The sequence below is a fragment of the Oncorhynchus tshawytscha genome, linkage group LG09, assembly GCF_018296145.1.
Source record: "Oncorhynchus tshawytscha isolate Ot180627B linkage group LG09, Otsh_v2.0, whole genome shotgun sequence".
Lineage (NCBI taxonomy): Eukaryota > Metazoa > Chordata > Actinopteri > Salmoniformes > Salmonidae > Oncorhynchus > Oncorhynchus tshawytscha.
In genome coordinates this window covers 78384673-78406201 of record NC_056437.1, presented here as the reverse complement: position 1 = coordinate 78406201, position 21529 = coordinate 78384673, and the positions used below count along the sequence as shown (strand labels likewise).

Sequence of the window (21529 nt, the reverse complement as noted above, 5' to 3'; positions counted from 1 at the left end):
AAATACATTTGATTTGATTTAGGATGCGTTTACACAGGCAGACCAATTCTGATAGTTTCTTCCACTAATTGATCTTTTGACCAATCACATCCGATCTTTTCACGTCAACTCTTTTTTTCAAAAGACCAATTAGAAAAAGTTCAGAATTGTGCTGTCAGTCTAAACGAGCAGACAAGATCGCACAGCCCATCTTTATCCAATATACATCAGTATAAATTAAAGCAGTCAACTAATTGGTCATTATGCCTTTTTAATGAATTGCTTTGACTCAATGCCGGGTCTGCATCTGCAAGAACGCCCTGAGTAGCCAAGGTAATAGACCTTTGGACATTTTCGTCAGTGCGGTGCCAGACGTCATCCTCTCTGAAGGCTGTTTGTGCTCCTCCCTCCTCTATGTTTGGTGCTAATTGAAGGGAGAGAGGGAGTGTATAACGTATTTCTCTGTCAACTCAACATTTAGCTGCGCCACTGTTTCTGTCACGACTAGTCGACAGATCCACCCACCCGCGACGTTTTAGTGAAGCGCGCGTGAGGAGTAAGAAAGCGTATTGTAAAATATTTAGTGGCAAGCCTAGGCTATAGGACTTTTGCGTTTCTTAAGTAATGAGGTTACTACGAAAATTGTAGGCGTATCTAGGAATCCTTCCAAAACACACAAAAGGAGCGGAACAAGGATATCCACTCCCTCTCAGACTTGCTGGGAAAGCAGGTTATTTGAGGACCAAACGGTAAGTGGAACATGTCCTACCTTACCGATGTTTGCGCTTGAAGTTGTATGATAGGATAGAGCTCCTAGACGTGTGGTATCCAACATTATAGTCGAGGATAGCCTATAAATAGTGTTTTGTTTGTCAATAGTTTGAGTACATTTAATCACAACATGCGCGATATTTGGTTCTTGTTTCTGACATGCATCCGTCTGAAATCCAATCAGTAGCTTAAAATAAGGGTTTTGACGTTTCGTAGCAGGTTAGGAGAGCTTATTAGATAACTATTTTCTTAACCTAATTATTCTAACCTGCTAGGTTAATTCTCCTAACCTGCTGCATAAGTTATCCTTCCCTACGAAAGTAACTTTCCTCTGTAGCTGTATACCATCTAGTAAAAAACAAGGTGGTGTAGGCTAAGCAACACAGTGTTAACTGAATACACACACTTTGAATAAAAACGCTGTCATACTCCTATAACAAATATTCAACTGAATACACAATCACGTTGAATAAACAGTCATACTCATAGCCTATAACAAACTGTTATTCAACTGAAGAGCTAGTGTTTTTCACATGGATGTGAGTTTCCCCAGTGTAGCGCTCTGCAGTCAAACACGCACATCATCACATGAGCCTAGAAGCAGCGCAGGAAGAGGACGCTTCTGTTTATCTCAATCCCGGAGACATGACTAGACTGATCCAATATTTGGTTATTTCTCTGACTCCTTTAGGGTGGTAACTGGTAAGACTAGGTAAAGATTCAGATCACAGGTTTTGTCCATGAGTCCAAGGTCTTTTCAGAAAGCTGTAGGTGGGGCTTGACATGGGCCTGGAGGTTTTCCTGGTTGGTTCAGTCAGAAAACTAGTCATCATAACACATACCTTTTTGAACTGCTGGACTAAACCATCATTCTCCCCCTCTTTCTATCCCTCCAAGACAGACCATGGAAGATAGCCCTCAGCGGGCCGTGCAAGGCCTGGGCTCCTTCCCGTGGTACGTGGGGGGGACTCAGGTTCTGGGCTTGGCCTGTGTGGTGATCACGGGCGTGTGGATGGGCAGCTATCACGGAGGCTACGCCTGGGATGGTTCGGGACAGGAGTTCAATGTACATCCCCTCTGCATGGTCCTGGGCCTGGTCTTTCTCTATGGAGATGGTAGGGTAGAATTAAACCAACTTAAATTAGAATTAAAACCATTCCTCCAGGAATTTAAACACCTTTTTATAAATCGCCTCAATTAATGGCTCATTGTCCCAGTGATCGATTTGGTAATGTAGAGTAATAAAGTAGCTCTCCATTGCTGCTGTCCTATGTACATAGACATGGAACACTGGCCACTTTTAATAATGTTGACTTACTGTTTTACCTACTTCATATGTGTATATACTGTATTCTAGTCAAGGCCTATCCTATTTAACTATTGCTGTAAATATACTATTAATATCAACGTATTCTTCAGATATACTATTTATTCTATCCATATGCTGTCTACACATCCCATCATACATATATACAATGTCGAGTCCGGTGTATATGTATCTCACACACCGGACTCGACATTGCTCATCCTGATAGTTCTTATTTTACTTTTAGTTTCGTGTGTATTGTTAGATACTATTGCACTGTTGGAGCTAGGAACACAAGCATTTTGCTACACCTGCAATAACATCTGCTAAATATGTTTATGCAACCATTACAATTTGATTTACTGGTAGCATGGAGTGATGGAGGTAGATGAACAAAGGGAAGCTGAAGCCACAGTGTCTCTTCTTTGAGCCACAATGGCAGTTGTCTGCTCTGTTAGCCTAGGGGTCTTCTGACCTATTGCATTAGTGTGATGCTAATGCTACACAGGGCACAGGCCTAAAGGCACACTGCAACAGGAATACATTCCTAATGCTATTAGGGTGGGAGGAGACAAGACTTTATTTAGTTTGTTTCTAGGCCGTTGTGTTTCTCCCCCTCTGTGTGAGAGATATTAGTAATGCAGGGATTTGGTCCCATAAATAGTACTATGATAAACACTTACTGGAAAACAGTTGCAATGAAAGCAAACGTTTTCAAATGGTTTTCCATTGGTCCCTGAATCATGATTGTAATGAGAAAAACAAGTGATTCAGCCATTGACAATGTAAATTACGTCTCCTTTGTGGTGTAAAATAAAACAGCTGCTTGTTATTAAATCAGCTGTAGCCTCCTTTATTCCTAACCTTGCTACAACAGTTTAATTAGGACATTAAAGGTCACTTACACCTTAATGTGAGCGGTCAGTCCAAATGGAGCTGGGATGAAAACACCCTCCAGGGGAACCAGCTGTCCTTAGTGGGATCAGGAGACAGACAGCAAATACAATTGCCTGGAACAATGTTTCAGTGTTTCTGCAAGGTTAATATAATTTCTTTATAATTGTAATAATACAGTAACTCAGTTGAACAGTTTGTTCTCGTAGCATTTCTGTAACATTTTTATGCTAATCAACCCTATGTGCTGCTGAGACCTTGGTGGCAGCTACTTGTCAAGTGTTTGTGAAAATGCATTATAGTGGTCTTGTTGGATGACTTCTGCCCCACTCAAAGCCTCACCTTACTTAACCTTCACCTCAAGCTCACTGGGACTAAAACACCCCCATAACTACCCTGATTCACCCCTTTTTTTGTAGCCTCATACCTGTTATTGCCCTTGGTGCCATGTTGGGTGTGATTATGGTACTATGACAAAAGTAATGACTAACCTTTTTAAATGGTTACAGCAGATTAAGGTGCAAAAGCAGTGTTTGAAGGTGAACAGTTTTATTTTATTGTGTTAAGTCGGACCACTGTATATTTAGACAGGCTTGACTTTATTATCATCTTCTTGTGGAAATGATTCTATTTGATTAGTCTTATGTGAATGTTAACCAGACTTGTTTGTCTCTCACAGCGATCCTGGTGTACAGAGTATTTAGGAATGAAAGCAAACGCAACGTCAAGATTCTCCATGCTGTGCTCCACCTTCTCGCCCTCATTATCAGCATAGTGGGTAAGGCCTGTGTGGGTGTCTATGGACAAGACTTGTTGTTTTGGCCCTTTCCCCTTGAACCCAAACATTCTAAACTAATCTAAAGTTGTAGCTATTGTGTATATAAAAGGAAAATGCCTAAGCTAGCTAGTTGAATATGTGTGTGTATATAGACAGACATGTTTGTCCCACCACGCAAGACAAGTGGACTTAACTATCGGAGGGTCATAAATACGTTCTCTAGGGCCAGATCAGTCATTCAGACTAGAGGTCTACCGATTTAATCGGCTTGGCCGATTAATTAGGGCAGATTACCAATTGTTATGAAAACTTGAAATCAGCCTTTTTGGACTCCGATTACATTGCAATCCGAGAGGAGACTGCGTGACAGGCTGACCACCTGGCTGCAAGCAGCCAAGCTAAGTTGCTAGTTAACATTGTTTATTTACAAGATAAGTTTAGTCTTCACATAACCACTAGTTAACTACACATTGTTAATGATATTACTAGGATAACTAGCTTGTTCTGCGTTGCATATAATCAATGCAGTGCCTGTTAATTTATCATCGAATCACAGCCTACTTCAACTTCGCCAAACAGGTGATTTAATAAAAGCGCATTTGCGAAATAAGGACAATCGTTGCACAAATGTACCTAACCATAAACATCCATGCTCTTCTTAAAATCAATACACAAGTGTTTTTGTAAATATTTTTAAACATGCATATGTAGTTAAAAGAAATAATGTTAGCAGGCAATATTAACTAGGGAAATTGTCACTTCTCTTGCGTTCAGTGCAAGCAGAGCCAGGGTATATGCAGCAGTTTGGGCCACCTGGCTCTTTGCGAACAGTGTGAAGACAATTATGACAACATTGAAGGTTGTGCGATATTTAGACTTAGGGTTGCCACCTGTTCGATAAAATACAGAACGGTTCCGTATTTCACTGAAAGAATAAATGTTGTTTTCGAAATGAGTTTTCAGATTTGACGATATTAATGACCCAACGGCTTGTATTTCTGTGTTTTTATTATAATTAAGTATATTATTTGATAGAGCAGTCTGAGCGGTGGTAGGCAGCAGCAGGCTCGAAAGCATTCATTCAAACTTTACTGCATTTGCCATCAGCACTTAACAATGCTTCATGCACAGTGCTGTTTGACTTCAAGCCTATCAAATCCCGATATTAGGCTGGCAATACTATAGTGCCTATAAAAACATCCAATAGTCAAAGGTAAATGAAATACAAATGGTATAGAGAGGAATAGTCCTATAATAACTACAACCTAAAACTTCTTACCTGGGAATATTGAAGACTCATGTTAAAAGTAACCACCAGCTTTCATATGTTCTGAGCAGGAACTTAAATGTTAGCTTTTTTACATTGCACATATTGCACTTTTACTTTCTCCAACACTGTTTTTGCATTATTTAAACCAAATTGAACATTTTCTTTATGTATTATATTAAAATAAGTGTTCATTCAGTATTGTTGTAATTGTCATCACCATCTCTAGCTAACTTGAACTCACAAAATAATGATTTGTGTCTGAATTTGGTCGACCAATTAGGATTTTGCAAGGCCAATACCAATCTGGAGGACCTAAAAAAAAAAAAAGTTTTTTTTTTTTTTTTTTTTTTTTTTTCCATCATTCTTTTGTGAGTTCAAGTTAGCTGGAGATGGTGAGGCTCCCAGGGAACTGGCAAGGTCCATTTTTAAAAAAAACAAACGTAGTAGGTTATGAACACAGGTAAGATGAGACTGCGCATGCTAACCACGAATCAGTGGTGCGGCATGGGCGTCTAAAGCTGAATCGCAGTAGCCTGCGTCATGTACTGAGGTCTGGAGTAGTCATGGAAACAGGCAGGTGTATCCAAACTGGTCGTCAGTTTAAACGCTGAAATCGGGCTTCAGGCAATCCTTACTGACTCAAGAGAAACATTTGGTTTGCAAGCAGTGTCATCATGTAAATAATACCCACATATCCATACTTGGAGGCAAGTAAAATCATAATTCATAATTGATCTATACAAAATGAATGGGAAAGATTGACAGCATGTATCATTGTATCTCCTCAGGTATTGTGGCTGTGTTTGACTTCCATAATCATAACAAGATCCCCAACATGTACTCCCTCCACAGCTGGTGTGGCATGCTCACCTTTGTTCTCTTCTGTGTACAGGTCAGCCCTCGCCTCTCCTTCTGTGCACACATGCAGTCACCTGCACACACACAAATCAAGCTAATAATTTCAACCTTTTCCTTGTATCAGAATTCCAATTAATGTACTGTTTGCACTGAGAACCTAGCTGTATACAGGCAGTAGCTCTCATATTACATTCTAATAGGCATAATAGTTTAATAACATTGATCCTCTACTCCCTCAGTGGCTAATGGGGCTTGGTTTCTTCCTCTTCCCTGGGACGTTAATGGCACTGCGGAGCTGGTACCTGCCACTACATGTCTTCTTTGGGCTGGCCATGCTCGCCATGTCCCTAGCCACCTGCCTACTGGGCATTTCAGAGAAATTGTTCTTCAGTATCCAGTGAGTATTACTATGCAGGGGCTCAGTTCCAATATACTACCACCACGTACAATGAAGAAATGTATGCAAATGGCATGCTAAAATACACAAATGCACATAATTATTGGGTGAAAAGTAGTTTTGGTGGGCCTCCCGAGTGGTGCGAGATACTGCATCGCAGTGCCACTAGAGATTCTGGGTTCAAGTCCAGGGTCTGTTGCAGCCGTCCGCGACTGGGAGACCCATGGGGCGGCGCACAATTGGCCCAGCGTCGTCCGGGTTAGTCGGGCAGGGATGTTCCTGTCCCATCGTGCACAAGTAACTCCTGTGGCGGGCCAGGTGCAGTGCACACTGACACTGTCGCCAGGTGTACAGTGTTTCCTCTGACCCATTGGTGCTGCTGGCTTCCGAGGGGTAAGCGGCTGTTGTGTCAAGAAGCAGTGCGGGTTGGTTGGGTTGTGTTTCGGGGGACGCACTGCTCTCGACCTCCGCCTCTCCCGAGTCCATACGGGAGTTGCAGCGACGAGACGACTAAAAACCAATTGGATATCATGAAAACGGTAAAAAAATCGAATCAAATTTTATTTGTCACATACACATGGTTAGCAGATGTTAATGCGAGTGTAACGAAATGCTTGTGCTTCTAGTTCCGACAATGCAGTAATAATCCAACAAGTAATCTAACTAACAATTCCCCCAAAAAACTACTGTCTTATACACAGTGTAAGGGGATAAAGAATATGTACATAAAGATATATGAATGAGTGATGGTACAGAGCAGCTTAGGCAAGATACAGTAGATGGTATCGAGTACAGTATATACATATGAGATGAGTATGTAAACAAAGTGGCATAGTTAAAGTGGCTAGTGATACATGTATTACATAAGGATGCAGTAGATAGAGTGCAGAATATACGTATACATGGGAGATGAATAATGTAGGGTATGTAACATTATATTAGGTAGCATTGTTTAAAGTGGCTAGTGATATATTTTACATTTCCCATCAATTCCCATTATTAAAGTGGCTGGAGTAGAGTCAGTGTCATTGTCAGTGTGTTGGCAGCAGCCACTCAATGTTAGTGGTGGCTGTTTAACAGTCTGATGGCCTTGAGATAGAAGCTGTTTTTCAGTCTCTCGGTCCCAGCTTTGATGCACCTGTACTGACCTCGCCTTCTGGATGATAGCGGGGTGAACAGGCAGTGGCTCGGGTGGTTGTTGTCCTTGATGATCTTTATGGACTTCCTGTGACATCGGGTGGTGTAGGTGTCCTGGAGGGCAGGTAGTTTGCCCCCGGTGATGCGTTGTGCAGACCTCACTACCCTCTGGAGAGCCTTGCAGTTGTGGGCGGAGCAGTTGCCGTACCAGGCGGTGATACAGCCCGCCAGGATGCTCTCGATTGTGCATCTGTAGAAGTTTGTGTGCTTTTGGTGACAAGCTGAATTTCTTCAGCCTCCTGAGGTTGAAGAGGCGCTGCTGCGCCTTCACGATGCTGTCTGTGTGAGTGGACCAATTCAGTTTGTCTGTGATGTGTATGCCGAGGAACTTAACTTGCTACCCTCTCCACTACTGTTCCATCGACGTGGATATGGGGGTGTTCCCTCTGCTGTTTCCTGAAGTCCACAATCATCTCCTTAGTTTTGTTGACGTTGAGTGTGAGGTTATTTTCCTGACACCACACTCCGAGGGCACTCACCTCCTCCCTGTAGGCCGTCTCGTCGTTGTTGGTAATCAAGCCTGCCACTGTTGTGTCGTCCGCAAACTTGATGATTGAGTTGGAGGCGTGCGTGGGTGAACAGGGAGTACAGGAGAGGGCTCAGAACGCACCCTTGTGGGGCCCCAGTGTTGAGGATCAGCGGGGTGGAGATGTTGTTGCCTACCCTCACCACCTGGGGGCGGCCCGTCAGGAAGTCCAGTACCCAGTTGCACAGGGCGGGGTCGAGACCCAGGGTCTCGAGCTTGATGACGAGCTTGGAGGGTACTATGGTGTTGAATGCCGAGCTGTAGTCGAACAGCATTCTCACATAGGTATTCCTCTTGTCCAGATGGTTTAGGGCAGTGTGGTTGAGATTGCATCGTCTGTGGACCTATTTGGGCGGTAAGCAAATTGGAGTGGGTCTAGGGTGTCATGTAGGGTGGAGGTGATATGGTCCTTGACTAGTCTCTCAAAGCACTTCATGATGACGGAAGTGAGTGCTACGGGGCGGTAGTCGTTTAGCTCAGTTACCTTAGCTTTCTTGGGAACAGGAACAATGGTGGCCCTCTTGAAGCATGTGGGAACAGCAGACTGGTATAGGGATTGATTGAATATGTCCGTGAACACACCGGCCAGCTGGTCTGCGCATGCTCTGAGGGCGCGGCTGGGGATGCCGTCTGGGCCTGCAGCCTTGCGAGGGTTAACACGTTTAAATGTTTTACTCACCTCGGCTGCAGTGAAGGAGAGACCGCATGTTTTCGTTGCAGGCCGTGTCAGTGGCACTGTATTGTCCTCAAAGCGGGCAAAAAAGTTATTTAGTCTGCCTGGGAGCAAGACATCCTGGTCCGTGACTGGGCTGGTTTTCTTCTTGTAGTCCGTGATTGACTGTAGACCCTGCCACATACCTCTTGCGTCTGAGCCGTTGAATTGAGATTCTACTTTGTCTCTATACTGACGCTTAGCTTGTTTGATAGCCTTGCGGAGGGAATAGCTGCACTGTTTGTATTCGGTCATGTTACCAGTCACCTTGCCCTGATTAAAAGCAGTGGTTCGCGCTTTGTTTCATGCGAATGCTGCCATCAATCCACGGTTTCTGGTTAGGGAATGTTTTAATCGTTGCTATGGGAACGACATCTTCAACGCACGTTCTAATGAACTCGCACACCGAATCAGCGTATTCGTCAATGTTGTTATCTGACGCAATACGAAACATATCCCAGTCCATGTGATGGAAGCAGTCTTGGAGTGTGGAATCAGCTTGGTCGGACCAGCGTTGGACAGACCTCAGCGTGGGAGCTTCTTGTTTTAGTTTCTGTCTGTAGGCAGGGATCAGCAAAATGGAGTCGTGGTCAGCTTTTCCGAAAGGAGGGCAGGGCAGGGCCTTATATGCGCCGTGGAAGTTAGAGTAACAATGATCCAAGGTTTTTTCAGCCCTAGTTGGGCAATCGATATGCTGATACAATTTAGGGAGTCTTGTTTTCAGATTAGCCTTGTTAAAATCCCCAGCTACAATGAATGCAGCCTCAGGATGTATAGATTCCAGTTTGCAAAGAGTCAAATAAAGTTCGTTCAGAGCCATCGATGTGTCTGCTTGGGGGGGGGAATATATACGGCTGTGATTATAATCGAAGAGAATTCTGGTATGGTAAGAGACGTGCCAGATGTTCAAGTCAGTGGTGTGTTTGTCACTGGATGATGTTGAAGTGCTACTACTTTACCCAGCTCTACCCTGCTAAATCATAGGGCAGTTAATTATTGTACAGGGTATGTTTGGGGAAAGCTGGGCTTTTGCTGTCTGGGCTATCTTTATGACAATGTGGTCAGACATGGATTTTAATTGAGTCTTTGCACATTATGAATCATTCTCCTGTTTGGTACCGTATGTTATGCTTAAGGTAATCTTGATGAGTCACACGGAAATATTATAACTAATGATTCTTTACAAATGTTAATTCACATTAGGCTGTACTGTATCACAACAGAAACTCCATTGATATAATACAGAAATCCTTTTTCTTCCCAGGCACACATATTCACAGTTCGTCCCAGAGGGGATCCTTGGTAACATGCTGGGACTGCTGCTAGTAGCATTTGGGATTCTGGTAGGCTACGTGGTGACACGGGAGGACTTCAGGAGACCCCCACACCCAGAGGAGGAGGCCTTATCTGTACACTTTAAGACCCTGACTGAGGGGGGAGGGAGCCCCACCTCGCCTTAAACCAGGAAACACTCTGGTCTGAAAAGCTACTGTGTGCTCAGGCTTTTATTTAAAAAAAAATCTGGTATGGAACAAAAGCCTGCACGCCCAGTATCTCTCCAGGTCCAGCTGGAGATCTGGCTGATATGTTGTCTTTATTTCATGTCACATCAAGAGCAGTTCTACACCCCCCTTGTGGTGAAATGGAGGTATGACATGACTGATTTGACCAATGTATTTGATTGCTGCCACAGATTAGCCATCACAAAAGTGCCATATTAGGTCTCTTAAAAACAAAATAGCCTTTGCTAAGTGTTCAGTGAGGACAAAGCCATGTGTCCAAGCCAATTAGTTGTGCCTTCATCTAGGGCAGCAGGGTTATACTGGAAGTTACTCATTTTTTTAACAAACAACTTCCATGACTTTCAAGCTTGTGATAAATTTAGAAGTTGCAGTTCATTCAGGGATGTTCATTGTGACAAAATAATATTGAATTTATGATAAAGGACTGAAAGTATGCACAAAGTTGTAACTGAACGATGCCTAAATGACCCCTAGGTACTCTTGAAGCAGCTTCTTCACCATTCCTTATATTTGGCTGGGTTGAATTTTCACCATTGATTCAGGGTTTCCCCAACAGTCTCCCCGGACCCACCCAGATGTTATATTTTAGTTTTAACTCTAAAGCACACCTGACTCAATTAGTCAAAGGCTCGATGGTTACCTGACTAATTGAATCAGGTGTGCCAGTTAAAACAAATGTGAAACCTCACCTCCTAGGAGAGGGTTGGGGAAACCTATCCAATAGTTTCAGGGCCCAGTTCTTCTGATTGGGTAATTTTCTGTCTTGAAATACCCAATCAAATTCAAGACTCAAAGGTAGTGATTAGGATACTCCGTAGCACATTACGGGTTCACCCATATGTAAAAAAATAAAATGTATGCACGCATAACTAAGTCGTTTTGGATAAAAAGCATCTGCTAAATGGCAAATTTTCACAATCTTGATCACACGTGGATTTAGAAAGGTGAAAGGCACTACAACCAAGACATTTCAATGTAACTAAGGTGGGGAGGTTTAAACATTACATTAAATCGATGCAGTATAGGTATGTGGTCAGTTATATTGAGGTGTCAAATAAATGCATGTTCTTTTGTGATGCAGACAATTCATCTTAGTTACTTTAATGTGTTTCACTATGACAGTGTAGTAGAGGGCAAGGTGTAGGCCTACTCAAAGCACTGAAAATCCAGATTCTGTAGGATCTGATCCTATTTGCAAAATATGGGGTTACAGAATCGGGGTCAATTCAGTAAATATCTTTATGCTTCTGTGATAAGTGTAAAATGCTCAGAGCTACTGTAATAGAAGGGCGTTATAGTATGTGTGCCAAACTGGATTTAATTGTACAATATGCTGCATCCATGTTTGACTGTTATATATTCTTAGTGTATGTATTGTAATTTGCTTTGTTCGAAGCATCTACTTGTCATATTTAATCAGTTTAAAGCATAATGTAACTAAGATTAGATTAAATATCGCTACCTCTATTTTCACTTGTGGAAACTTGTTCTATACAATAGGTACTGCTGACTGACTTATTAAACCTATATTGCCTTCCTATAACTTATTAAAGATGCATGACTCAATAGGTGTTTTGGGGTGTGCTTTGTTTGATATAGTCTGTGTGAACAAGCTAAAAGTAAAGGAGCCAACCCACATTTATTTTCCTTGAGGTGGTAACCATTTTTAAATAAGTACATTTTACAATCGCTTAACTGGGTTAAAAACGCATGTTTCTTATTACCTTCTCGTTTCAAAACGCCACAACTCACATATACAGACAATTTACAGAACTCTGCTCAGCAAGCCCAAGAGAAAAAAAAGATGGCTGTTCTGCCTCCCTCTCCAAATATTGATAAACTGCTATACAAACATATTACATGTTTATATCAGCATGGGAGTAAGCAGAGAACAAACATGCATGTACAATTATTTACACGAACTATATAAAAAAAAAAGTTTCTTGAAAAGAAATGTTATTTTGGGTGTTAATCAGACAGAGGGCATTAACAAGTCCCTCCTGCAACAAGCTCAGATGTAGGGTTAACCTTTGATATTAACAAGAGGTGCATCCAATCAACTAGCTCATTAATTTCCTTCAACGTCCTGGTTGGAGTGTTTATGAACCGACCGGAGAGCCTCCACCTATTACCAAACATAATCAAGCACACCAATACACAGTAAATATTTATAAATAAAACTGTTAGTCTAAATGTTTGACATTTTTAAGTGACAATGAAGACTACAGTAAATCAAAATGTAAACTTCACAGATTCATGTTTTCAGCTGATTGTTGTTCATACTAAGTGCCAGTAGAGGATAAAGGGTGTAACCAAACTGGTGGGTAAACTGCACTGTAATTGTGTTGCATTGACTTGCATCAAATCAAAGGTATGAAATCCATCACAATTGACAACCTTGTATAGATAGATCATAATCTAGTCCAACCATGTTATGTAGCCTAGTCTTGACACCACTTTCTTCAAAACATATCTAGTTTCATGAAAGTGTAACCAAAATGTAGACATCGGATGGTTTTGTACGTTTCTGAGTATATAGGCTGACTACAACAATTGATAACTGTGTTTCCATCCTTAACCTAAATATTAGCTTTGGACCCATTTCTGTTCTATATTGAAGACAACGTCTGACCACCTAATTTCCATTGTTTTATGGAAAGCATTTTGTGGATGGATAAAACTAGTCCTTCAATGACCACTTGGGTCATTTGAAGTCATGTGCATGCTGCCAACATCTTTAACCCTTTAGTGGCTAAAACTGTATGTAGTACAGTGTTATGTTCGAATAACTGCAGCTTTGGCTGGTAGAGATAATTCAACTGTAAAAGGAAACATTCAAGTTGTTGGAAAATAAGAAATGCCCGTTCCCCAAAAGCTTCACAAAGCCTGCTGCATGTCACTTCTTGAGCAAAAAAACCCCACAACCAATGGAAATAATGTATTTTACAAACATAACTTAAATGATAAATATTACTTTTTTTTTGTTGCCTTTCCTATATACAAGTATGTTGAAGCCTCTTTTCAGTCACATTTACAGCAGAGAACATAGTCATCTTAGTGAAGGGCGGCCTTCTATTGAGTTATTCTGAAGAAGGCATTGAGAGTTTGGACTTCAACAGGTTAAGCAGGGAAGTGCTCATAGCTAGACTGACCATCCCAGGACAGGCATTGAGGGGCAGGGAGAAAACGGCAGGGAGCAGTCTCCCCTGCTTGAGATCTGGAGGTTTCCAGGTCAGGGTGTGTGGTATTAGTCCTACATGCTTTTCCAACAGACTCCAGTTCCTAAAGTTGTGGATCATCCCTGTCCCCTCCACTGACTATACAAACTACTCTGCAAACAGAAGGCCAACATATTCCGGAGTACTGGAGGTGTTGGATTCACCTGGCAAACTGCAGTTTTAGGCTTTCTTGTATTCATCCATAGTAAATGGCTGTGAAGGACAGAGGCAAAGAAGATGCATGGGAGGAGAGTTTAAAGGAGTTTGTCTGCAGTAGTGTTGCCTTCCCAGTCTCATCACATACCCTTGGGGTTGTCTATAAGTCATTCCAAATTAAAATATCTGCAGGCTTATCAGTCCTCTCCCTCAGTCCCTCCCTACACGTTTGACTCCACGAAAGGTCTCTTTGGTTTGATAGGGGACGTGGGGCCCTGCCTGTCCCTGGAGTTCTGCATGTACTCGCTGTCCTGGTAGGCCTGGGCTACAGGCAGCGTCCGGGCCACCTTGACGTCTGGGTAGGATGGCGCCTGGCTCACGCGGCCCATGCAGTCTGCCCTGCCGTCCCGTGAGCTGTTAGCTGGCGGCTGGTAGTAGTCATCGTCCAGGAGGTGTCCGTTGTGGGCGTTGTTGGTGCGGTTGTAGTAGGCGATGTGTCCCAGGCTGGGCTGTTGGCTGTAGCCATGCTGAGGGCCAATGTTCCCTGGAGACGTGGCGGAGCTTGTCACCACCGTGTCCAGGGAAGAGATGGCCCAGGAGCGCCCTATTGTCTGCGGTTGCGGTGGCAGGTACTGGTGAGTCCGCGCCGTCTTGTCGACAACGCCCATGAAAGGTGTGTTTCTGGAGCGGAGCGCCTTGTCTGGGTACGTCCCTCCCACCACCCTTATGTCGCTGCCCTGCGGAGGAGACACAGGCGAGAGGTCGTCGCAGTAGACGCTACCATCCTCGTAGGACAGCTGTAGAGGGATTTCCATCTGCTGGGCAGAGGTGGAGCCCCGGAAGCCTGGGGCAAGATTAGCTGCAGAGACCCCACCCAGGCTTGTGTTGGAGGGGGAGAAGCGGAGGCCTACGCTCTGGGAGTGCATGAGGGGCCGGGGAGTGGGTGCGTGTGGCTTTGGCTCTGCGCTGGTGGCACTGACAGGTCGGCGCAGGCCGTGGGGGTTCTCCGGTGATCCCAGCGCCGCCTGGTGCTCCATCTCTAACTCCATCTCCATCTGAGGTGAGACAGGGTAGTACGCTGCCGACTGGCTGCGGCTGATCTGGGGGACCTGGCCGTAGCGCGGACCTCCAGGCCGGTAAGCTGAGGAGGGCCGCTGGGGGAGCTCGTCCTCCATTGGGACCATCTGGATCCCAACATGTTGGTAGAGTGCTCCTGCACTGAGGCTGGCCTGCACCTGCAGCGTGGGCCTCCCTTCCAAGGCACTGGGGTATATATTCACCCCGTCCCCCAGCTCGGCCAGGTCGGGGGGGAGGCGGGTGCTCATGGAGTGGGCCATTTGGCTGTAGGCACTGGTGCCCAGCACAGCACTGGAGTGCACAGCGGAGCTGGGCTGGTTGGTGCGTACGATCTGAGCCTTGGCAGGCTGCAGCCACTGGCCCTGCTGGGGAGGCTGCTGCTGGGAGAGCAGCTGGAAGGAGCGCTGGCTGCTCATCTTAGACAGCGGAGACTTCGGCCGGCCGGGTATCTGCTCCGACTGGTAGCGGGCTGAGGCTGACTGTGGCCGGTACAGACCTCCCCCGCTCTCTGAGGTGGGGCTGGCGCGGTACTGAGGCCCCCGGCGGAGAGGCGAAGGTGGTGGGCTGAAGTTGTACGGCGTAGCGGAAGCCTGGTGTGCTGGGGAGGTGTGCGGAGGGCTGGGCCGGTAGTGGGAGCTCTGGTGCGTCGGGGAAAGTGACGGGGAGGTGGACTGGTAGCCTTGGCGCGTGGGGGAGGACATGGAAGGGGGCTGGGGGGCAGCTCGAAAGCCTGGACCATGGAGGGGCCTCCGGAGAGGTAGGGTGAGTTGCGGTGGCACGGAGAGGGGGGCAGGCTCTGGATGAGGGGCAGGCCAGAGGGGCTTGAGCGGGGCTCAGGAGTCATGCCCATGGGGAGGTTCTCTAGGTCCTGCTCCAGGTAGTCCTCGTCCTCTTCAAACAGGTCCTGCTCTGGCTCCAGGGACTGGGGAGGGGGCGCGGCCTGCTCTCTGGGAGGGGATGGGGGAGGGTCCAGCTCCTGTTGCTCCTCGAACTGAAGACACTCCTCCTCCACCCTCTGCAGCAGGCGCTGGATCTCCCGGTTGTTAGGGCAAAGGAGGGTGGCCTCATTCAGGTCCTCCAGGGCTGCGTGGAACTGCCTGAGGTGGATACACGAGGGGGTGAAGAGGGGAATATCAAGAGAGAAAAGAGGGAGATTGAGAAAGCATTAATGAGAGAGGAGCAGGAGAGGTGGAGGGGGTACAGATGAACATGACAAAGCATGAAACCAAAGACCGTGAGGGAGTAGCACCACAACTACTCAAACGACTTGCCCTCACATAGTAGTCAACGTACACTCTTACGCTAAAACATTAAAAAAATGAGCCATGACAATGAGCAAGAGAATGAACAAGTCATAGGGCTAAGGGGATACAGGATGTGTAAGCAGACATAAAAACCACTGAACATGACATAGGGTGAAAAACATGGCCAAAATGCTCATGAACTCTATTATGTCCCCCTGTAGTCATCTGTCTACAGCGCATTAGAAACCTGGTGATCATGTGACATGAGAGGGCCCAATTGGATCCTAAGGCTGAGCTCACTCTGCGCTAGGCCACCGCCTCCCTGTTCTCCCCATTGCTACGGTTACCTGCTGCTGCGCTTGGCGCGGGCTCTGGCGTAAAAGGCCTCGTACGATTTGGATTTCAACTCTAGCGCCTTGGTAGCAAACTCCTCAGCCATCCCAAAGTCCTGCAAGCAACAACAGCAACAGGGCCGACAGTCATTCACAGAGCCACGCGTGGAGCGGTACATGAGTCAGAAATGAGTCAGAGGTGAGTCAAGAGATTAATGGAAAAAAGGTTATAGATGAGACGTACATAGAACCATGTACAGAGTCAAACATGAGTCATATGAGAGTCATTCAGGAGTCTTGTATCAGTCATACATATAACCATACAGAGTAATACAGAAGTGAATAACTGAGTCGATGAGATCGATGGAAACTTGGGTTCAGATAGAAGACACCAAAGAAAAAATTACTGAAAGACAAATGGACGACACTGACAAATAAAAAATAATACACGAGTCCATGACGATACCATGTAAATTGAGAAATTAAAAACATTGATATGAACACACATATGACACAAACTTTCAGAGACATACACACACAAAATACAAACACACATTCACACACACACAGAAACCGCTGTTGCACTGCCCTGTCATTAGAACCTCAGCTGGCCACTATGACCCTGACCCAAACCAACCTCCCCTTGCACCCCCTCTAAAGTTACCAGAGCTACAAACCAAAACCAAGCAAACTATAAGAGGGAATGGAAGATGCAGGGATATGGGCCTAGGTTAGATGAGGCTAGAGTTGAGGGAAATTTACCTTCAGCTATTATGTTGAAGTCTGATCTACTGTACCATTTTGCACAATGATATTGCCGTCATCAACCTTTTGAAACCAATATTTTTACACTGCTTAAATCCATGTGCGGTTTTATAATCTATCAGAGGAGCTAAATATCTTTGTATGGGTCGTTGTATTGTACATCCCAATGAGGGATAATAAAGTTGTTTTGTATTGTAATGTCTTGGTAAACCTTGCAGATGGTAATGCTGTTGAGTGTAAGCAAAAAAAGCAGCTCCAGTCACAGCCAGGTGGGGTGAGGGGATAGAGGAGGGTGCAGTGGAGTGTCACTCACATTCATTTTCCTCCGACAGCGGGACAGGTTGAGGAGGAGGGACACCTTGAGCTCTCTGAAGGTCTTGAGGTCCTCGCTGAAGCCCTCGCGGGGGAACTTCTTTAAGGCGTACTGGTACCGCTGGGCCGCCTCTTTCACTTTACCTTTCTACAGGACGGGTAGAAGAAAAAACCCTCAGAAAGGTGAGAGACTAGCACGGTTTGGCACCACAACAGTAACCCTCAATGACAGCTGTGCTATATTGCTATATTCTAGGAAGGGCTGACCTTGTAGAAGCCATCTCCTTCCTCTATCAGCTTGCTGAGCAGGACGATCATGATGTCGGGTTTGGAGGTGGCCATGGCCCAGGTGGCCGGACCTGGTGGAAGACAGCAGGGGGCATGATGGGTAACGGGGAGTGGCCGGAGGAGAGTGGCAATGACAAGAAGAGGGGGCATGTCTCAGAGTAAAAGGACCGACAATGAGAAGGACGAGAGAAGGAGCAGGGTGAAGTTGCCCCTAGACGCTGATCTGGTCTGTTTTGCTTATTCCCTCCAGTAATGGTTGAAGTTAGCATTTGGAGAGAGCAAACTGATCCTAGATCTGTAGGTAGGTGCAACTTCATCTCGGAGTGTAGCGAAACCAGTTGACAGGTTGAGATGATGATGAAGCTCTACCCAAGATAAATATGGCGTGACTTACTGAGACAGACAGGTTTGGGGTTTCTTTGCCCCTGCATGTGCCATTTAAGCGCTCAGCTAACAGGTGGATTCATAGATATTGACGTCATACCTGGTGCAGGAAGGATCTGACTCAAGTACAGAATCAGTAACTTAATCTCTAGTTAAGCCACTGGGAAAACAATCAACTTATTTATGTTCCAATGCCAATCTCACCCAACATGAATACACAATAATATGTCATTATTAGCCAGAGTTATTCTGTGTTATTCTGCATGCTGTGTAGGGGGGGACAGGCAAGCACAAGCCATGCCAGAGCAGAGGGGATCACACATGCATTTATGGCTTCCCAACACCAGGGGGAATGCATGGACTGTGGGCCTTGTTGTGGTGTTTGTGTCATAATCTCTTATTGGGCAGTGGATGACTTGGGTGGTTAGCTTACTTCACAAAGCCACATATAAAGAGTAAGGAGGGTAAAAAAAGAGAGGACGAGATAGTAAGAGCAGAGATGTATATAGAGAGAGGGCAAACTGTGTTACCTCGGGGTCGACTGGGAAGAGTCTGATATCCTGATTACGGAGAGGGGGCGGAGCCAGGGTTATGAGTGACAGGTTAGAGAAGGGAGTTAGGTGGGTGAAATGAGAGGAAACATAATGGAACCAACCCAATAAGCAGAGCCAATAGAGTGTGTGTGTGTGTGTGAGAGAGAGAGAAAGTGAGTGAGAGAGGAAGTGAGTGAGATGAAGAAAAGAACAGAAAGAGGCAGAAGTGAGAAGCTGTGGCCAAAAAAGTGTCAGCAAAAGAAAAAGGTGCAACAGCAATGTCAGCAGCAGTAGGAGCAGAGGGAGGGGCCTCACATCCACCATTATAAACATGGTGGAAACAGAGGAGGGGGGTTAGTGGTGCCTGGGGAGGAAGGCATGGCAAAGCCTTGGTGATCACCAAACCACATAGGGAAGAGATTCAGGCTGTAGTTGACAACATTCTAGGAGTCAATGGCGACTATAGTCCTACCGAGGGGAAACACCAGTATACTAAATAGAACTAAAACTGACTAAAGTTGTTGCTAAACCACTGAAGCTAATGTAGAACAATATTGCAAAATTAGAAGACAGTCCTATATACCAGTGTTTTTAAATCTGTGTGTGACTAGTGACCTCTAGTCAGTTCGTACCCATCTTGGCTCCCTTCTTGAGCAGAGCCACCACCACAGAGGTGTTCCTGCAGCCCACGGCCCGGTCCAGAGGTCGCATCCCACTGTAGTCCACATGCTCTATCATCGCCCCGTGGTCCACCAGATACTGCACCTAGAGATAGATGGGCGGACGGACGGGGAATAAGAGAGGGAAGATGGGAGTTTAAAGGATGAAGAAAATTTGAGGGGGAAAATGAAGAGGAGGAGAAGAGAAAGAACAGAATAGCATTCTACCTTCAGGTACTTATTCCAATCAACAACAGTGAAAACTTTCTCCATGCTGCACTGCCATGGGGAGGTCATCAACGTGGCGACCAGCGACCACTTACCACTTCTGAGTCTCCGTAGAATGAGGCCAGGTCCAGGGGGGTGCGTCCACTCTTATCGGCGTGGGCGGTGGCCGCGCCTCTCTCAACCAGGCAGCGCACCAATGGCATGTGGCCCTTCAGACACGCCCAGCTCAGAGCAGTCAGACCCTCCTTGTCCATCAGGGCCAGAGACGCACCTGCAAGAGGGGGTTAAAGGTCACGTTTTCATGGCAGCCAGGGTCATAACATGTCCACTTGGCAGCTGTTTTGTCCATTACTAAATACTACACATACTTTATGTCTGCTATATGTTGCCCATGTGGAAGTCAAACCTACACTTTGCAGTTGCCTTTGCACTTTTACACTAGGTACTCTGAACCAATGAGATTAGTAGAGTGGGTGGTGGTGATGTTGAGGATGAACTGAACTCTGACCTTGTGCCAGTAGGAACTCTGCTGTGCCGAGATGGCCCTCTGAGGAGGCCATCATGAGGGGCGTGCGGCCTTGCTTGTCTGCCATGTTGACGTCAGCTCCATGGTTCAACAGCAGGTCCACTATCTGATGAGCAAGAAACCAAATAGCATGTAGCTACGTTAGTATTGTTTGTCACCATTGTTCTCTATCATTGCCAGTAGTGTATTTGAATATTTCCCATTTAAGTTGTATGGCTTTGTGACTTGAAATAATGAATGGGTATGAAATTCAAAAAGTGCCCACCCACCTGCCAATGTCCCTGGCGCACAGCGCTGAAGAGAGGCACGATGCCCCGGCGGTTAGGCTGCCCAACCGCTGCCCCTTGTTCCAACAGCAGCCTGCACACATCCAGCTTCCCCCTGCCTGCTGCTGCAGTCAGAGCTACCGTGGGAGAGGGGGAAGCCAGGGTCAGTGTGGGTAAAAGCATTCCACAGACTTTGATACAGTCATACACAAAATAGCACGTACCAGTCTCTCCCCAGAGTGTGTCAAAGTTGTTGATCTGTGCTCGCTCCTCCTCCTCCTCATCCTTCTCTGGCAGGTCCAATAGGTAAGAGGCGATCTGTACAGGAGACAACATTCAGACTTAGTGTGTGTGCGGTGGGTGTGTGTTTGTGTGTGTGTGTGCACCTGCGTGTGTACCTCTGTGTATCCCATGCTGGCCCCTGCTATAAGGGCCTGCTGGACAGCGTGACTCTTGGTGAAGGCTCCTTGGGGCTGTCCGTCAGGGTTCCAGTCACTCTGCATCAGGAACTTGACCACCTGCAGGTGTCCTCGCAGTGCAGCGTGCACCAGCGCACACTGACCGTTCCTGTCCAGGTGGTCCACCTACACACAGGGAGAGAGAGGGTCATTATACACATGCACACACACAGACGTCACATGCAGCCACTGTTCAAAAATACCTATTGGTACATTTTGCCCAGTAGGTTCCAACATGGCTGCCAGAGAGTTATATCGTGTTGTGTAAATGCATCATAATGCTGTTGTAATAAACCTCAATTGCCAAAGTGACAGTATGCACAGTAGTGGTGGTTGGTCCCTGACCTTGGCCTTGCAGGCGCAGAGCGCAGTGACGATGGACAGGTGTCCAGCGGCGGCGGCGTAGCCCAGCGGGGTGAGGCCGCTGTCGGACTCTCCGTCTACATGTGCTCCGTTCTCCAGCAGCAGGCCGGCTGTCTCCGCGTAGCCCAGGTGGGCGTGGACACACAGCAATGGGGCGTTGTTCAGAACCTCAGAACGGTAGTTAACGTTGGCTCCGCCTAGGACCAACAAACGACTCACCTAGAGGGAGGAGTGTCAGACATATAACCAATACACCAAACATGTAATGCAATAGTGCTTTGGTTAGGCCACTGCTGGTGAGAGTGTGTCCAGTACCTTGATGTTGGGTGTGTAAAGGTTCCTCAGTGAGGCCAGAGCAGTGGAGAGCCCCTCTGTGCTGTAAGAGACCCACAGCCCCTGCAGGACTGACGAGGAGACTCCAACCTTCTTACTCAGGCCCTGTGGAGAAGATAACAGTAATATCAACAGCAGTGTTACTGCACAGTGGGTAGAAGCCATTGACCCAGATG

The 21529-nt window shown here is 45.9% G+C and overlaps 2 protein-coding genes across 3 annotated transcripts in view; one reads left to right on the top strand and one right to left on the bottom strand.

Annotated features, from left to right (window-relative positions):
* The first annotated feature begins 198 nt into the window (after positions 1 to 198).
* Positions 199 to 11777, top strand: LOC112226118 (transmembrane ascorbate-dependent reductase CYB561). Of its 2 annotated transcripts, none has more exons than XM_024390365.2 (6): positions 199 to 728; positions 1652 to 1865; positions 3630 to 3728; positions 5787 to 5890; positions 6096 to 6253; positions 9953 to 11777. In XM_024390365.2, the coding sequence occupies exons 2-6, from the start codon at positions 1655 to 1657 to the stop codon at positions 10146 to 10148; spliced, it is 768 nt and encodes a 255-aa protein (XP_024246133.1). In that variant the 5' UTR covers positions 199 to 728; positions 1652 to 1654; the 3' UTR covers positions 10149 to 11777. The 2 variants fall into 2 exon arrangements, with proteins under 2 accessions (XP_024246133.1, XP_024246132.1); XM_024390364.2 differs by having other exon boundaries at positions 201 to 728; positions 1648 to 1865.
* A 48-nt stretch (positions 11778 to 11825) lies between these two features.
* tanc2a (tetratricopeptide repeat, ankyrin repeat and coiled-coil containing 2a) overlaps positions 11826 to 21529 on the bottom strand; it is a 141571-nt gene continuing 131867 nt past the window's right edge. The window contains 13 exon segments of the mRNA XM_042327509.1: positions 11826 to 15369; positions 15372 to 15759; positions 16254 to 16354; positions 17317 to 17463; positions 17583 to 17674; positions 19153 to 19285; positions 19503 to 19678; positions 19916 to 20039; positions 20203 to 20336; positions 20424 to 20517; positions 20598 to 20783; positions 21003 to 21239; positions 21336 to 21458. Coding sequence (XP_042183443.1) covers positions 13807 to 15369; positions 15372 to 15759; positions 16254 to 16354; positions 17317 to 17463; positions 17583 to 17674; positions 19153 to 19285; positions 19503 to 19678; positions 19916 to 20039; positions 20203 to 20336; positions 20424 to 20517; positions 20598 to 20783; positions 21003 to 21239; positions 21336 to 21458 — 3498 coding nt within the window. The 3' untranslated portion in view covers positions 11826 to 13806.